The sequence below is a fragment of the Oxyura jamaicensis genome, chromosome 2, assembly GCF_011077185.1.
Source record: "Oxyura jamaicensis isolate SHBP4307 breed ruddy duck chromosome 2, BPBGC_Ojam_1.0, whole genome shotgun sequence".
NCBI classification, from domain to species: Eukaryota; Metazoa; Chordata; class Aves; order Anseriformes; family Anatidae; genus Oxyura; species Oxyura jamaicensis.
Window position 1 is genome coordinate 89,403,171 of NC_048894.1, and position 16,741 is coordinate 89,419,911.

Genomic DNA, 16,741 nt, shown 5'->3' on the forward strand with positions numbered 1-16,741 from the left:
TCGAGCTAGTGCATCTGTTTTTCCTCTGATTTTGTCTGTGCCCTGCTGTCGCTGTGGTGTATTTTGGCTCATGATGTGTGCTCTGGGAGAGGAACAACCGTTGTTGCGCTCTTTGGGGACTACCTGTACTCCCAATCCCATCCACAAGGACAAGGTTTTAGGCTTCCACTCTTGCAACTTGCAGTCTCGATGCTGGCTTCTTGTCCATACTGATTTTTGGTTAAAACAACAAATCCTCTTTCCTCCCACAGTCCGGCAAGTTCTCCAGTACCTCGCCCCCCTCCCAGGGCCAGCCCCAGGGCCTGCAGTACGCCGAGGATGCTGCTGAGCACGAGAACATGAAGGCTGTGTTGAAGACCTCCTGTGTCGGCGGGGAGAGCACCACGGCACTGGGGGTTCGCACTCGCAGCCGGGCCAGCCGGGGTAAGTGCCGGCAGCTTCTTCTCGGCCACCTTCCTGGTGGCGCAGCAGCCTCAGAGTGACCTGAGCACAGGTGGTGCCCCCTGGCAGAGCCCTCACAGCAGAAAGGGTCAAAAGACCCCAGCGGTATTTCCATGCTGGAGATGCTGAGCTGGGGCATGGGGACGCAGAATTTCCCTGAAGTTTTAAGGCACGGGTTGCATCTGGAGGGTGTTGGGAGCACAAGCTGGCACAAGTTATTTCTTCTCCCCCTGTCAACTTGATTGCCCACTCACACCCCAGTTTTTATTTCTGTTTTCATTGTGGGGCATTCATGGTTCGTGTTTTCAAAATGGGGCATTCATGATGTAGTTTTCTCCTTACTTTCAACAGAAGCAATAGAAAGTAGGAATTCAAACTGAAAAGAAAGGACCTGGCAACATTTTAGGAATCATGGGAGAGAAAAGGGACAGGAAAAAAAAACAATGAAGCTTTTAAACTAAACTGCTAAACCACAAAGATACTTACTGGATTAAGTGGGGCCTAGGGACATAAAAAAAACTTCTGTGGACAGCACTGCATCTCCTTGCTGTCCCAACAGATGGGTGATTTCTGAAAGCTTACGCAGAGGAAATGAAAACCTGACCCAATCTGCTGTTTCCAACACCTGATACAATGAAAGAAGGGTTCACTGGTACAGCCATTATTGGCAATGAAGTATCTTTGCTTCTTGTCCAAGACATGATTCACTGGTATACCTCTTCAGAAGGGCAGTCACTAAACCACTTCCTTGCTGCTAAGTCAGTTGGTGAGACTGGGTTCACCAGTTCATTTTCTGTCATCTTCCCCTCACCCCCTCCCACACAAATGCTACCTGGAAGTTAGTTTTGAAATAAAGGGGAATGCATCAAAATTTAAGTTGCTACTTTTCTGTTTTCATATTTTCCCTCACATCTAGATATCTTAAACTTATTTGATTCTTTTTGACGGCACTGATACCATGTCCACAGCATTCACCACTAAGTGTGTTTGTGTGGTTTATTAAGGTTTTAAACCCTGATCCTGTCTAATTTAGAGGTTTCACAGCCCCAGTTTCAGAAGCAAGCCAACTAGCTGAAGTACAAAGATGGAATAATTCAAGCTGCTCTGCAACAAGCTGAACAGCTGAAGTAATCCACTGCATGCTAACGAGCAGTGTGTCCTGATAATGAGAGTCAGCTTGTGTTCCCCTGAAGAATAGCAGAGGCAAAGGAAGGGTGAGCCAGACAGAAGCTTGTCAGGAGCATTATCATAGTAGAAATGCACTTGACAAGAGCCAGGAGAAAAGCAGCAGAACATAGTGCTAATCAAAGCTGTTGTTTATTGACATCATGGATGTGATATGGAGCAGTCTCGCCAGTAATTTTTTAGCTGTTTGCAATTCTACCACACCCACTCTTTTGCAAAGCTCACTGTCAGTGTCCTCAATACATATTTGCCTTCAAATTATTCAAAAAACAAAAAGCATGCGGAACAGTAGTCTGTAGTGAAGGAACCAAAAGATGTGTCTGACACAGCTCTGTGGAGTAAGCAGTGCCAGAGACTTGGATTTGGAGACATGGCTCACTTGTTTGTTTGTGGTTTTAACCAAAATTGCTTATTTAGCTTTTCAGCTTGCCAATGACTCTTGCGTGTCTGCTCATAGCAGCATACGTGCAGTTGTGCCAGGACGCATACAGCTTTGTGATGAGAAGGTGAATTCTTTCTTGTGAAAGGGAAAACTAGATATATCTAACCACATGTCTTCCCCTTTCCATATCCTCTTTGCATAAGCCTGTGATACAAATGCTAGGAAACAATTTGTTTCCTTCTTTTGGTAAAAAAAAAAAGGACCTGGCCTGCTGATTTTCATCAATTCCTAACATGCGCCCTGTCTTCTAGTCAATGTGTAATAGGAGCAGAGGGGAATGTGGCCACACAATACTCCAGGAATTCTCATCTCCTAGACAATCTTTAGCAGACAGTTGCCAGTTATATGGTCATGAATAAGACTCAAATGCCAAAGGCAATCAAAAGTTGTAATTGCATTTGAGCTCTCCATTCTCTGCTGATACAGCAGAGAGTCTATTATTTAAAAATATTCTCCATTAGGCAGAATCTTCTACTTTGGGCAGTTTGAAGTAGCAATGACTGGGCTGCCTTTTGCAATTCTTAAAAAAAAAAAAAAAAAAAAAAAAGCAAAACCAAAGTCACACAAAATACTCATGTTTTCTTTTTCCTCAATTAATTTGCTGGACTTTTCTAGGCCGTATCGGTTCATGGAACGCTGGCAATGACGATTCACCTAATGCAACGGATGATGCAGCAGATGAGATCATGGATCGCATTGTAAAGTCTGCCACCCAAGTGCCAAGCCAGCGAGCGGTGCCTAGAGAGAGAAAGCGGTCACGAGCAAATAGGAAGTCATGTGAGTAAATGGCTATTAAACATCTCCAAATAAGCAAACATGCGAGTATTTATGTATCTTGGTGTATGAACTTGGCCTGTACTATGCAGACGTTCACTGGTAGTAGTTTGAGAGTATGCTTATGATTGGTATATATTCCTCCTAGTGTTGTTTCAACAGTGTTGTATGCAGTGGGTGACTCTGTCTTCTAGGGAACTTCAAATGTCCTTAGCAGTAAGAGAAGAAGAATGTTTTATGGTGCTTTAGAGTTTCTCTTATGACAGTACTTATTCAAAATTAGAGAAGTCAAATCAGGACCTCAAATAACTTGATACTGCTTAAATGTCATAAGGTACTATGAACTGGCATAAAGATTAATAGTTGTCCCTGTAACTGAATTTAATCTTAAAGCAAAAAGTAGTTTGAGAGATTTCACCTTTAAAAAAAAATCTTTTTCATGTTGTATACCATCCTTCCGAAGCCCTGAAAGCAAGATGTCAACTGCTGTTTGGTTGCAAAGTGGTTGTAGAGAAGCTTCCCATGGGAAGAAAAGGTTCCATTTTAATAAGGTGGTCTAGCGACGTAGTGTGTCCACAAGGCAGAGCTGTGGCACCTGGGTTTGAGCAATTTGATTTTGTGCTTTAGAAAATGCAATGCTTAAGAGGTGATGATCTTTTGAGGTTTTTTGTTTTTTTTTTCCTTATGTGCAGGGACTGCTATAATTACTGTGAGATGGATAAGTACCCAAAGGATATAAGATTTTGGTGTTTAATGTCATTCAACATATGTGGCTTTTTGACTACCTTTCCATCCATCTTTTTAGCATTTCTGGGAAGTTAGGACAAAGAGGAGTCAACAACAGTGAGTGAAAAATCACACGGATTTTTTTTTTTTTTTGTGGAATTGCTCTAACAAAGTTGGTGATCAAAAACATTTGGTGTAAACAGTAGCTGATTGCTATAAACTAGCATGTGCTGAAAGCATATTCACTTTCCCCAACGTGCTAAGAAAGGAACTTCTGCATGTGGCAAGAGTAAAAGCAAAGTCGACACTGGATAGATGAGACAGACCTTCAGCAAAGAAAATGAGCTGACACTGGATTGTCTGTCTTACTTTCTGTCATGCACTGTGCCGTACCTCCCTGTGGCATCACCTTCTGCTGCTACCCACTTCCCCACACAGTTCTGGTGTTCTGCACGTGGTGACTGCCCTAGCTGGCTTGTGCATATGAAATAGGCCTCACAAATGTTTGGCTATTTCTATGGTTTATCTTGTGCTAAAATATTTCCTCTGTTAGCAGCACTATACTCATGCACACACACACAAAAAAGACTTATTTCTGCTTTTTACCAGGTACCTTTTTCCCAAGGAAGCACTTGCTGCAGGAAAAAAAAAAAAAAAAGGATAATGATAATAAAAATAATATATATTTTTCCATGGAGGTAGCCTTTATACTTATTCAGTGAAAACAGTAACAAGGATTAAGCATTTAGTAAATGTTTAGGCTGCGACTGATTTCCACTGTAATTAATCATGATAGACTCCAGCTCTTTTGCTTGTTTGTTCTTCAAGATCTGGATGAGGCTCTGAAGTGGATTAAAAGGCAGTTTCAAAACAAACATAAAGTTCAGTAGTTTAGCATCTCTTTTAGCTGACATATGCTGAAAGAAAGTGTGAAAGGAGAATGTCTTAATTGAACTATTTTACTGCAATAGATAGTCAGTATACCTGAATGATGAAAAATGAGGTAGTTTAACTGTAAAATACACTCAACTGGACTAATAATCTGGCACCTCCAGGAAATGAGCAGAGACCAGCCTTTGTCAATGCAAAATATGAGTTAAACAAGCAGAAAATCTCCCTGGTAGAAATACAACACAATTCAGTTTTCAGGCGTCCATACACATCCTTTTGCTTAGTATTAAATCTATTTGTGAACATCAAAGTGAAACTCAGTTGAAAGGAGTGATTGTGCATCGTGTTGCATATATCTAATTGTTTTCAGTGTAGAACTGGAAATCTTCCAATAGTCACTTAAAATTCAGCAAAGGTTGTAGTGAAACTGAGTTGAATTCTGTATCTTTAGCAAAATCAGAAACCCAGACTTTTATGCACTGTATACATTTCCCGTGGTTTAGGTAGAAGGATCTCATGGGCAAGGGATTTTTTTTTTTTGCCATAGACAAAGACATAAAAATAGGAAATAAAGAGCAAGTGATGCTCACGTCATTTATAACTAGGGGAAAACAGGAATGTGGAGGAGGTTGTTACATTCAAGAAATAGTTGTAATGGGAAAATGAGATATTTTGATGAGTTCATTTAACCATTTTACCTTTTGTAATTGTTGAGAAATGTGACCGTATCTCATATGCAGAGAGTTTAGTTAGATCTTAATGATGTGGAAGAGTTTGAACTCTCAGAGCAATCAGCAGAACCATAAACTGGGAGGAGAAATAAGGCAGTGAGTCATCCAACAAAAGACAGATGGAAATGTCTGTATCAGTTAGTTGAAGATGTGAAGGGTCACTGATAAATCCAGATATGACTGAAGCCGACTGAGAACTTGTAGGAAGGAATTTGTTCAGCCTGAGCTGAAATGGACTACTGAAAGCTTATGTATGGTAAGTACATGATGACTGAGTTCCCGTGATGATCTGCAGAGAGACAGAACTTTTTTCTCACCAACACAGTGAAGGCTTTTAAAGATTAAATCTGACATTTAAACATTAAGTGACCAACTGGAAGTCATTGCCTCATAATGGGTGCTTAGTGACCTGCCTACCAGACATATTAGACTGGTATTATATAGGAGAAAGCAACATTACAGTTGTATTCTTTCATTAGAAGCCTCAACAGAAAGCCACAGATTGAATGAGCCACAGAAGCTGAAATGTTCTGTCACCCCTGGAGCAGGTCACTTAAAGACAGCTTCAAGGCAAGCTGCCATGGAAAGTTTTTTTTTTTTTTTTTTTTTTGGTTTTTGGTTTTTTGTTTTTTTTTTTTTTTTGTGTGTGTGTGTGTGTGTTTTTTTTTTTTTTTTTGCTCTGATGTCTTTATTCTGTGAGTAAACAGACTCCAGCATCCAGAGATATCAGTGCAGCATATTTTAAAAGCATAAAATACAAATTAGTTTGCAAATATACTGTTTCCGTTCTTGAAGATTGAGGACAGCTTTCTGTGAGAAAGGTTTTTATAGCATTATGGGGAGCTGTTCAACTCAGTAAAGAAATAAAAAATAATATAATTAAGATTGTCTGGTTCTTCTATAAGGTTAGGATGACCTTCAGAAACAACGTCAAAACAAACAAGGAGTGCAAAGGAAAATTGGAATAAGGAAGATTTAAGAATCGTTATTTTATTTGATAGTCCAAATTCCAGTGGATACAATTGCTAAAGATAATTTTAACAGCTTACAGAACATTATTATAGATGTTGCAACAGTGGAATTGGGGGACCAAAAAATGAAACTCCCTGTATGAGATACCACTGAAATTTCAAAAAACAACTGTCAAGAAAGAAGTTTATTTAATACAAAGAGAGATGAATTAAAAGACTAAATGTAAAGTGTATAAGCAGAGCCTGCTGTGAAGATTACAAGTTGTGAGATAAGAAAGGAAATATATAAAGAAGACCAAGGCTGTTCCTAGGTGGGAATTTCATACTGTGATAAACAGCCTGTGTCAATTGTTGCTATTTGGGGGAGGAGAAAAATAAGTATTCTTTTCATGGTAGCATTGAGACAACAGAAGACACTTAAAGATTAGGAATATCATCCATAAAAGGCTTTACTTAAGTACATCTAATGAAAAAGAACCAAAAAAGACCTCGATAGACAAGTAGGAAGTTGATGCAGTTTTCCTTTTCGTCATGACTGTTAATTTAGAACATCCATCCCCTAACATAAAATCATTCCTTCAGGACTAGCTTTTTATGGAGATGCCTTGCCGTCTTTGTGTTGGTCCCATTGAACTGTATAGATCTGCCTCAGAAGTAGGATAAAAGATAGTAGGATAAAATGCCCATGAGTCAGTGTCACAAAGATCATACTTCATTTTAGTAATAGTGAATCAGCATGCAGAGGGAATTCACACTAGTTTTGGCATATACAGCACAGTGCCTGGAAATGTTGAGCCAGACAGGGTAGATTTCCAACCTCCGTGACTGACCATGGCAGGGCTCTGAGAAAGAGCCAAAAGTCCTAAGGTTTCATTACCTTGTTCAAATGCTGATTAAGCCACAGTGTATCAAAAACAGACCATCCCACATACAATTACCTTAAGGCAACTAGGCTAAAATGTGAACCTGCATGTATCTTCCTCCTTTATGAAGTAATTGTTGGTATTAGCAACCTTCATATTTGAAAATGTGTTTCCTGGCTCCCTAAAGTAAAGGCAGTTGACAAAAAATGGGGATCCATCATGTTCTTGCTGACAAATAATTTCAGATAGCTGTGCCAAGTAGACAGGTCATCTTTAAAGATGAGTTGGTCCTGAATGGTCATAATGTAGAATACAAGTGAGACTAATATTTGATGGTAAGTATCACGTATTACAGTGGTGGTTGCACTGGATTCTGCTGGAGGCTCTGAATGAGAAAGCTGAATAGCAAGGGCTTGGTTTTCCCCCACATTGTTTATCTTGTGTGTGCTCTGATTTCTCTTAAATGTTATTAAAATTAAAAATCTACTTTAGATTTGTGTTGGAGAATTGGGCTTGGAGCAGACAATTAAATCAGAATTTAATCCGACATTTGAATGCAATGACTTGAATCAAATAATTTGTGAAGTTTAAGAAAGGAGACAGGACGGACATGATAACACCTTGTTCTTTTTTGTGTTGGAATCATATGTCAGTCCAATAATATACCCTGTGACTTACCTCTGGGTTATGGAAACATCTCATAAGGATTTATTGATTTATTTGCATAACTACTTGTGGGGAGTAAAAAAATCTTGCAGTCTTTATGCAGAAATGGATCTGAGGTTTGATTCAAGTAATCTGTGAGACTCATACGAGGGGACTGTGGAGGAGGTAGGAATTGAATTGAGATTATCTGAATCCTAGAGAAATAAGATCAGACCTGATGGATTGAGTTTAACTACAGAACATCCCAGGTCAGGTATTTCATACTAAATTCCACCTTCAGTAAAAGTGAAATAGAAGTTAGCATGCTGCAATCATGTGCCAAAATAATGGAAAAAACTCTGCCAAATGACCAGGCTTGGAGACAAGCTTTAGACAAGTTTTAGTAACACATTCAGTGCTGCTTTGGAATAAACATGTTTATAAGCAAACAAAATAATGGGTAGGAGAGTGTTTGAATCCAGAGGTGTGCAATTTTTGTTTGGAAATCATAGGGTGCTTCAGTTAACTTTTTCTTATTTTCTTTGTTTTTTCATGATTTTTCATTTTCATGTCTCTCCACTTACTTTTTCTGGCTATGAGAAGATACAGAAGTGCCAAAATACCAGGATGGAGACTGTTCTTCTGGTATTTATAGCCTGAGCAGGAGTTAATGGAAATTATGCTTAAAAAAAAAAAAAAAAAAAAAAAAATACAAGAAGAAAGTCTGTATAAAATACTTTAAAGGCAAGCAACTTTACTTAGAATTTGCAGCTAATTGTTTAGGATTTGAGTAACTGGATCCTATCAGGAGGTAGAGGAGGTGTAGAGTAGTCTAGTTAGTGATACACATTTAGCAACAATTCTTTGCATTTAGAAGAAGTAAATGTTTCGTAGATGGTATTCAGTATCAAGGCTGTTTGTCCTCACACAAAGTACTAAGCCTTCAGAAGGTCAATACCCAGTTAATAAAAATCTAGTTATTGGATGAAAACAGAGTGTGAGATAAAGCACTTAAAACTCTGGCAGCTGGAAAGTTAGCTCCACTAGATGCCAAGATAGCTAGTGTCTTTTGGATGCCTTTTAGTAGTACATTCTTTCAGCCATAGGATGGCAAGATCTTTGCAAGAATGAAAGAATTAAACTCAGTGGTCTACAATTAAAAAAAAAAAAAAGGACAACAAAAAGTATTAATACTAATTAATATGAACTAATAATGCATACAGCTGACCACAGTAGGTGGTAGCAATGGATGTAATGAGTGTGAGGCCTATATAGTCCCATGCCTCATCTGTGCAAGAGGCCAACATAAACAGCTGTAGGGAAGAGAACCAGAGGGGCAGGATGATTCTGTGTAGTTCTACATGAAATATCCTTCAAAACAAAAGGTTTTGTGAAAGGCTGGTCTAAAAGTCTAGTAAAAATTATCTGTAAAAGAAGCTTAAATTCATTTTCCAGTCAGTGTTTTAGAGGAATCTATGAGTCCGCATTCAAAGTTCACTGTAATGAATTCTATTCTGATACAAATTATTTGCTCTTGAGCTCATATCCTCAAACTTTATCCTCAAAGCAGCTTTATCATTCTTATATAAGGAAAGTCAGATATAAAACTAACCCAGCCTGTACCATTAAAATCTACAGTACATTCCTTAACTTTGCATTGGATTCCAGTATCAGTGCTCAGAGAAGCAGCTTTGTTTTGATACCACAAGTGAAAATAAGAAGTGAGAGATCATTGCATTGATCTGCAATATCAGAATTAAAAATGTGATTTATTAAAATATATATATATATACTTTTTGTCCCCATAGGGAGAAGACAGAGATGTTGAGCACTACACAGACATTCACATATTACATTAACAGAAGCACAGAGGAGATGATGTAGGTACAAGGAGAAAACTGCTGCTGCAGAGAGTTGTCCCTAGTGATTTTAGAGTGATCACCACTTTGTGTGATTAAATGCCTTACCCAGTCTTGCTCCTTTGTGGAGGAAGAGGTGGCCACAACTCAGATTTTGGTCTGAGTGAAGAGTACATCCTGGTGGCAGGTGAAGCATGTCCCAGCAGGATTCCACAGCTTAGCCAGACCATTGCCACATCCTTGTGCTGTGTCATAGCCACTGGGAGAACGAAAAAGAAGTGAGTGATCTGCAACTTCCACTGCACTTCTAGACTAGCACTTAGAAGTGCTGGAATTGCTCTGGGTATCACTTCTCAGCCAAATGGCACTTTCTGTGTTACAAAAAAACGTAGCGAAAATAATGTGGGAGAAACTGGCAAGCAGTGAGCAGTTGGTAAAAAGCAAGTGATGTCAGTATATGCAGGAGCTGTTCGTGTTCCCTGGTTGCAGAAGTTTTGTATTGAAATTTTAATTTCAAATACTTTTGCTATGATTTACACTTTTGGTACTTTCCCAAGTGTAATTCTGTGGAAAAAGTTAATTTTACTTCATTAGTTTACATCTTCCTTGAGATACAAATAGTTGCTCTCACTTTTACCAGTTTGCTATTCACTGTGTCAGTTAATTCATTTCTATTACTCTGTTTACTTTTTAGTTGTCATATTATAATGGTATATGTCAAGGCTTTTGAATTCTTGTTACAGGATTCATTCCCAAAATTGGGATAGTTTAGTTCTGAGTATTAAAAAAAACTAATATATGGTTGAGTTGCACAGTGTTAGCCTAAAGTTGATAGGATAAGTATTTTGTTTGGTTTCCTTCTGTGATAAAATGGCTTTCAAGTTTACTACTGGTCAGCAGTATACTCTTTATATACATTTTTCCTTCCTGAAAGATAATTGTTTTCAGCATCCAACTAAGAAATCAGAAGCAGTGAGATGTTGGCTGACAAGATCACACTGTTGTTACGGAAAGCACATATGTTTCTGAGACTGAGAAAAGATAAGGAAGTACAAGGTTGCTTTTCAAAACCTTACAAAAGAAGTGCATTGACAGAAAGGATCTCTCATGGAGTTTCCAGGAGACCATCGTGATATCACAGCTGCCAAAGAGAGCCCTCTGCTGCCATGAAGAAGTTTAACACGAGGATCTCTGAAGGCAGGAATCTTAACTACGCTTGAATGCGAGTGTCAAATGCATTTGGAGCTAAGTCTTGTTAGGAGATGAAAAAATGGTCTACACAAAGCTACTTTGAATTTATCTTTCCTCAGCAACATGTCAAAAAGTTTATATATATGAGTGTGTATATATATATATTTATGGCTTTCTCTAGGGAGAATTACACCACCTCATTAGCATAACTACAAGATTTTTGTGATCGTAGTTATTTCTAATCTGATGGGTTTGTAGAACTCATCCCCTCTGATTCTGTATTTGCCAGCACGGATTCCCAAAGGGGATAATTGATTTGCATTCCCCAGAACCCGTCTGTTCAAACATGGTCACACTGCTCTGCCAAGTCACTCCTGAGCAGACAGCTCTGTGTTTATTAGCCTGAGCTACCCACTTAGTGAACGTCTATTACCTAATAGTATATCACTTTAAAATGGACTGCAAGTCATTTTAAAATTTGAAATGGAATTTAAAGGCTGCATGCCCAAAGCACTTGTGTTAGATGGCTTACTTTCTGTATCCTATTTCCTGCCTTTTTTGTGCTGTGCATTGTTAATGTATAGTCTAGTCTTACGTAGTGCTTCCATTCAGACTCAATTGTTTTTGAGGTCTGTGCTCTCGATGCTTCACATATTCATCGTGGAATCACTTCTGATTGATGAAGTTAAGTGGGAGAAATGAGGAGAGGGATGGTGGCAGGATTGCTTTTAGTTGTAACTTTTTACAGTGCCATTCACAGAAGTCCTAAAGATTAGAGTGGGTGGTTTTGTGTTTGTTTTTGTCATAGAAGGTTTTTCAGGAAAGAGTTAACGTCCTTTTCTCTTTACTGTTGGCACTATACAAATGGTGACGTGAAATGCACAAAGCTGGAAACCCAGTTAATTCAACACGCAGTTTCGACTGCATGTCAAGTATTACTTGAAAAGCAGTACCTTTGTGTTCTCTAAAGCAATGTTACTTTTTGTTCATTAAAATGTAAGCAACCTACAGATGAAACTCAAGCTTTTCATACAGAACATCCCACTTAGTCCATTTCCACTGCTATGCTCCTCTTTATGTCACTGACAACATATATTACACCGGGAGATGGCTGAATTACAGTTTCTTGTTAGGAGAGACTTGTGCCAGCTGTGAATCCGAGCTGCAGGACAGCAGTGCATTGTTTCCTGGAGCTTTCTGTGCTGCTCACCCAGGCCAAGACCACATATAAGTTGGCTGTAGCTCTTCAGAGAGGTGCTTGATAAATCCAAAAATTCACCTACAAATCCCTGTGAGAAAATCTCTACACATAAGTTTTTTAGGCATCAATGCCTGCTAGTACTAAGCAACGATACATGCATAATTAGGCATAAGCATGGCTTATATAGACAGCGATTAAAAATAAACAAATGCCAAAAAAAGATTAAAAGGAAAGAATATGATCAAGGATGTCAGGATTAAACTTTTGTGTTGCAAATTGCGATTGCTGGACTCTTCAGAGTAAAGTCCAAGATAATATATTGAATATAAGAGAAAATAGACTGAGTGCACAAGCTGTGTGTAGAAGGATAACAGAAAATAAAACTATGAAATATGAAATATGACGTGAAACAATATGATGGAGCTGGTGTGTATTGTCTCTTACAATCTGCTTTCGTGTTTTCCTTGCTGTGTAATTTACAGCCACCTAGAATTTTATTTGTGCCACATCAGCAAGCGGCAGCTGTATTACCTGGGCAGTTGAGCCCAGAGGAAAGTTCTGTGGCTGTCACATCTTTTTACAGTAGGAAGGACACTAATTCTGTGACTTCTCAAGCAGGATAATGGTCCTACCTATGCACGGAATATTCGGCATTTCAGATGACTTGTCCATACAAGTGTTGTGAACATAGATGCCAAAAGCCATTGTAAATGTAAGAATAAATGGCACCAGCAATATTGTTCTTTACTGTTCATTGCATCTTAAAGAAAAAAAAAAAAGTAGGAGGAGGGGAAATCAGTAATACTATTTGTCCTTTAAAAAACAATCAACCCCTAGATAATAATATTCTTTAACAAATCTACACTTAGGGAATCACTTTTTTCTTCTAAATATCCCCAGTGTTCTGTGAGGGCTGTGTATCTGTGCAGATTCTGACCCAACAGGCACAGTCAAATTCACTGGGTTCCTCATAAGCACACTGTATTCTGCCAGGATTTAAAATAAATTTTTAGATTTCCCGATTAGCAAAGAATATCATACCCTCTGACCCCATAAAAACAACATTTGGTTTCTTGGTTATGGGATCTCAGCAGTCCTTGATTGTGACAAGAGTAAAAGTTATTTTCTGTCTATGTTATGTTTCTTTAGCAAACGTTTTAAAAATTGCTTAAAGAACCTAAAAGGTCATTTGAAAGCCTTATTTTTATTGTCACTGCCTCCAAAATACATTCCATAACTCAGTTTAATGTGATCTGCAGCAGGCCAAGAGTTTTACAAGCCAAGATATTATGTCTAGTCCAGTTAGAGACACGACAGAGTTCAATGGAGAGGGGAGAATGAAGATCTAGTTTGAGAAATGTAATTTTGCAATGCCTGTAAAACATGGAAGGAAAATATCTCTCTGCATTCAGTTCTGATGACTGAACGTGTCCCTGACCTCTCCTAATGTGAAGGAACCCTACCAAATGCATTATGAGGAAACAGAAGAAAGTCTGAGGACATCTGTTTAGCAGCATGTCAAGACAAGGTTTGCCTACCTCCCTGAGTAGTCCTTGCTCCTGTAGATAATTAGCCAACTTCTGGCTTCATCATCCACAAGCCTTCACAGCCCACAGGCCAGTGCAGAGAATAGTGAGAAACTCTCTTGTGCTACTACTGATGCTGCATCCATCAGCTGTATTGTCAGATGAGGAAATGTACTGTAATTTGTACATACTATATATAATTTTCTTACAAAGATACCCTTTATCAGGACACTTTCATCTCCCTAAGTGCAAAGTCCTGCAAACTGCAAGTAGATTCATCTCTGTCAGGTTGGCCTTTGGCATTATAGGAGCCAGAAGTCCCTCATTTGAGTCTGGACATGATTTCTGTCAGCTGTTATCCTTCAGGTTGCTTGTTGGTGGTGGACAGCTTTAATCTTGCAAGTAGTCACAGTTCTTTGCAGTATTTGGCCTCACATGCTTAGTTTATACAAGTCAGCAGCTGACTGTGTTTATGGGAACCATTCTGTCATTGGCAAGATTCTTCACATCTTTGCTTTTTATTAACCATTTTCTTGACAGTCTCATTGTGACTGCCAAACTCTTGCGTTGTTTGTGGCTGTTTCCTCAGAACTGCTGACCTTAAAAGCTCAGGTCAACGAGATGTCTTAAATCTGAGTTATCTTTCTCTGTATTATAGGGAGAGACCTGAGATAACTTAGATCAGTTGAGGGTTTCAAAGAGATTCTTTGATTCTTAATTACTACTGTGTGTGTCCTAGCAATTCAGAGTGTTGTCATTCCTACTTGCTCCGCAGTGGCACAAGAAGTATAGACCAGGGGTTGGTCTCCATTGTGTGGTGTATGGCAAACTCAGCACAGGGCACTGGCCCTTGTCACATGCTGCATACAGTAATTTTTTAAGTAATCCAAGGGTTATATGCAAGGCTCTCAGACTAAGACTTTAGTTTGTTCAGTAGGTCTCCATATGGAGATTCAGAGAGAAGTCTTGTTTATGTAAAGGAAAGGAAACTCCTTTGTTTCCTTCCCTGTTGGCTTTACTTTTTGTTGGTGGTTGGTTGTTTTTGTTTGTTTGTTTGTTTTTCATGAAGGTGGTTTCAGCTGTGGTATTTTAGCTCCTGATTACAATTTCTGAAAGTAAAGTCATGAAAGTTTCTTCAAAGAGACCAATATGCTATTGTAAATCTGTTCGCCTTTTCCTAGTAAAGTAGTAAGTAATTCCGTAACTTGGGCTGACGGAGGAATTTAAACAGCTGTATTCTTCTTGGTGGAAGTTACAGAGGCACACATTTTCCTTTCTAGTTGTCAAGAGCTACAGTCACATATGTGCAGTAGCAATTGCACTGGCCTAAAAAAGGTTGTTCTAAATTTACTTTGGCATAAATAAGACCAGGATTTGGCTTATTTCGATACCTGATCACCATTAGCAGAGTATCTCAGTTCCTATCAAACATTTACAAATACCGATAAAAAGCGCTTGTTCTCTCACTCTTCGTGTTGTACCATCTGACAAGAATGATAACTTGATTTTACAGTGGTGGTTGTAATCAGATTGTGAATTGGAGTGAATGACTGCAGGCTGAGTGTATCAGGGATGTGTGTGAGAGCAGTCATGAATGCATTTGGTTTGGAAATTTGTTCTTCATTCAGTTTTCCAGTTCACTTTTGCCTGTAGTGGGAAGAGGTAATGTTGTCAAGGCAATCATCTGGTGAAAGTTTTGTCTCTTGAACTCGTGTTTTTTTCTTACAAGTGACAGTTTTCTTGCTTCAAAAATATAGGTGTTGTGGGATAGTTCGTGTTTACAAAGGAAGAACAATTTCTTAGTGAGCAATGTCCAAATGCATTTTGAGTCTAGTGAACTTCCAGTTGTTCTCAGAAAGCTCTTCTTAAAATCAGCATGTATTAGTCTATGTTAATACCACTCCACTTTTGGTGGCCAAGCTAGCTATGGTGCCTTCTTTGGCTGCATGCTATAGAGCATACAGAAAAGAAATGTGGTCAGGAGAGAGGCAGTGCAAGCAGTTAAGCAGGTGAACAGCTCAGGGAAACCTTTGCTTTTAATGAGAGACATTTATTTTTTTGCTGCAGCTTTCTTGTATCTGTTCTTTTGCTCCTGGTATAGTTCATTTTGATACAGAAATAAGCATTGTATGATTCACTGAGGCCATAAGGCCTTAAGGTCTTATGCTCGAATCCAGAAGCGAACATTTGTCACTGTAGATATGTGTATATCAAATCTGAGAAATGTAAGAGAGTCAGTGACAAGGACTGATTCAAAACTCTGTTGAGTATTCAACCAACATCATGGAGACCCGAGCATTTTTGAAATGTTTTGCTCTTCTGGTAGCATAGTCTTTCTTAATCTTGGCGTTATCAGTTGCATTTAATTCTGTACAGCTTTAAGCTAAGCATTGTTAAACTTGGAAGACGTTGCTGATCTGTATTATAGGAAAAAGTGATTATCAAAAAGGCTCCATGCAGACTCCTGGTGATCTTTAGTAATTATGCAAACTTTACTGCAGGAGAAAGGAGTCAATCTTGAAGGAAATCTTTCAAGTAAGTGTTTGGTAATGGTGGAACAATTATACATGTAGCACTGTAAGTTCACTTAATTTCAGTAATTGATGGAAATAATAGATCATATTAATCTTACCTGCATGGTATCAAGTGTTCAACCATGTTGTATTTTCCCTTTCTGTTAAGTCCTTGTTTTCTGTACCGATCCATTCACTCTTCTCACTCCTGCTAGATCCTTGAATGTGACCACCCAGTTTCAGTTCCATGGAGTAAATATCTTCGCAAATTAGAGGTCTTAATTATATTAGATGATAGCAATGCAAGAAGTTCTCAACCACTGTCTGCAATTTGTTTGTCTAGAGTTTCCTCTAGACTTCATCATTTTGGGACTCTGAGTAAATTTTGTTTAACGTGGTCATCGTTTATGCTTTGCATGCAGCTTAAACTTTTAAATGTGCATTTTGTACTTAAGGAATATTAAATAGTGGCATGAACACCCTGCTTGCATCTTGAGCTAAAACACATTCACTTGGAAATCTTGGCAATAGAAAAACAAAGAAGACTATGTGTGCAGTCACATAGTCGCTTATTTCTGAATAAAGACTGAAAATGCAAATTTTAAAAGTTTATGTTGCAGCTACTGTTCAGAACACTTCTTAGCAAACTAAGAAACAAAAATTTGACCCAGATTTATCATTTAAATTCATCTAAAATGCTGAACAAATGACTACTAATAACAAAGGTGATACAGATGGGGTTGGGGGTGGGAATGTTACAGAAGAAAGTGGAGTGTGTACGA

At 38.6% G+C, this 16,741-nt stretch overlaps 1 protein-coding gene across 4 annotated transcripts in view; it reads left to right on the forward strand.

The window, feature by feature from the left end:
• Positions 1-16,741, forward strand: part of FHOD3 (formin homology 2 domain containing 3) — a 410,832-nt gene that overhangs the window by 387,875 nt on the left and 6,216 nt on the right. For all 4 annotated transcript variants that reach the window (XM_035317954.1, XM_035317955.1, XM_035317956.1 and 1 more), the window contains 2 exons: positions 252-423; positions 2,684-2,845. In XM_035317954.1, the coding sequence (XP_035173845.1) occupies positions 252-423; positions 2,684-2,845 (334 nt within the window). The remainder of the gene's footprint in view (positions 1-251; positions 424-2,683; positions 2,846-16,741) is intronic.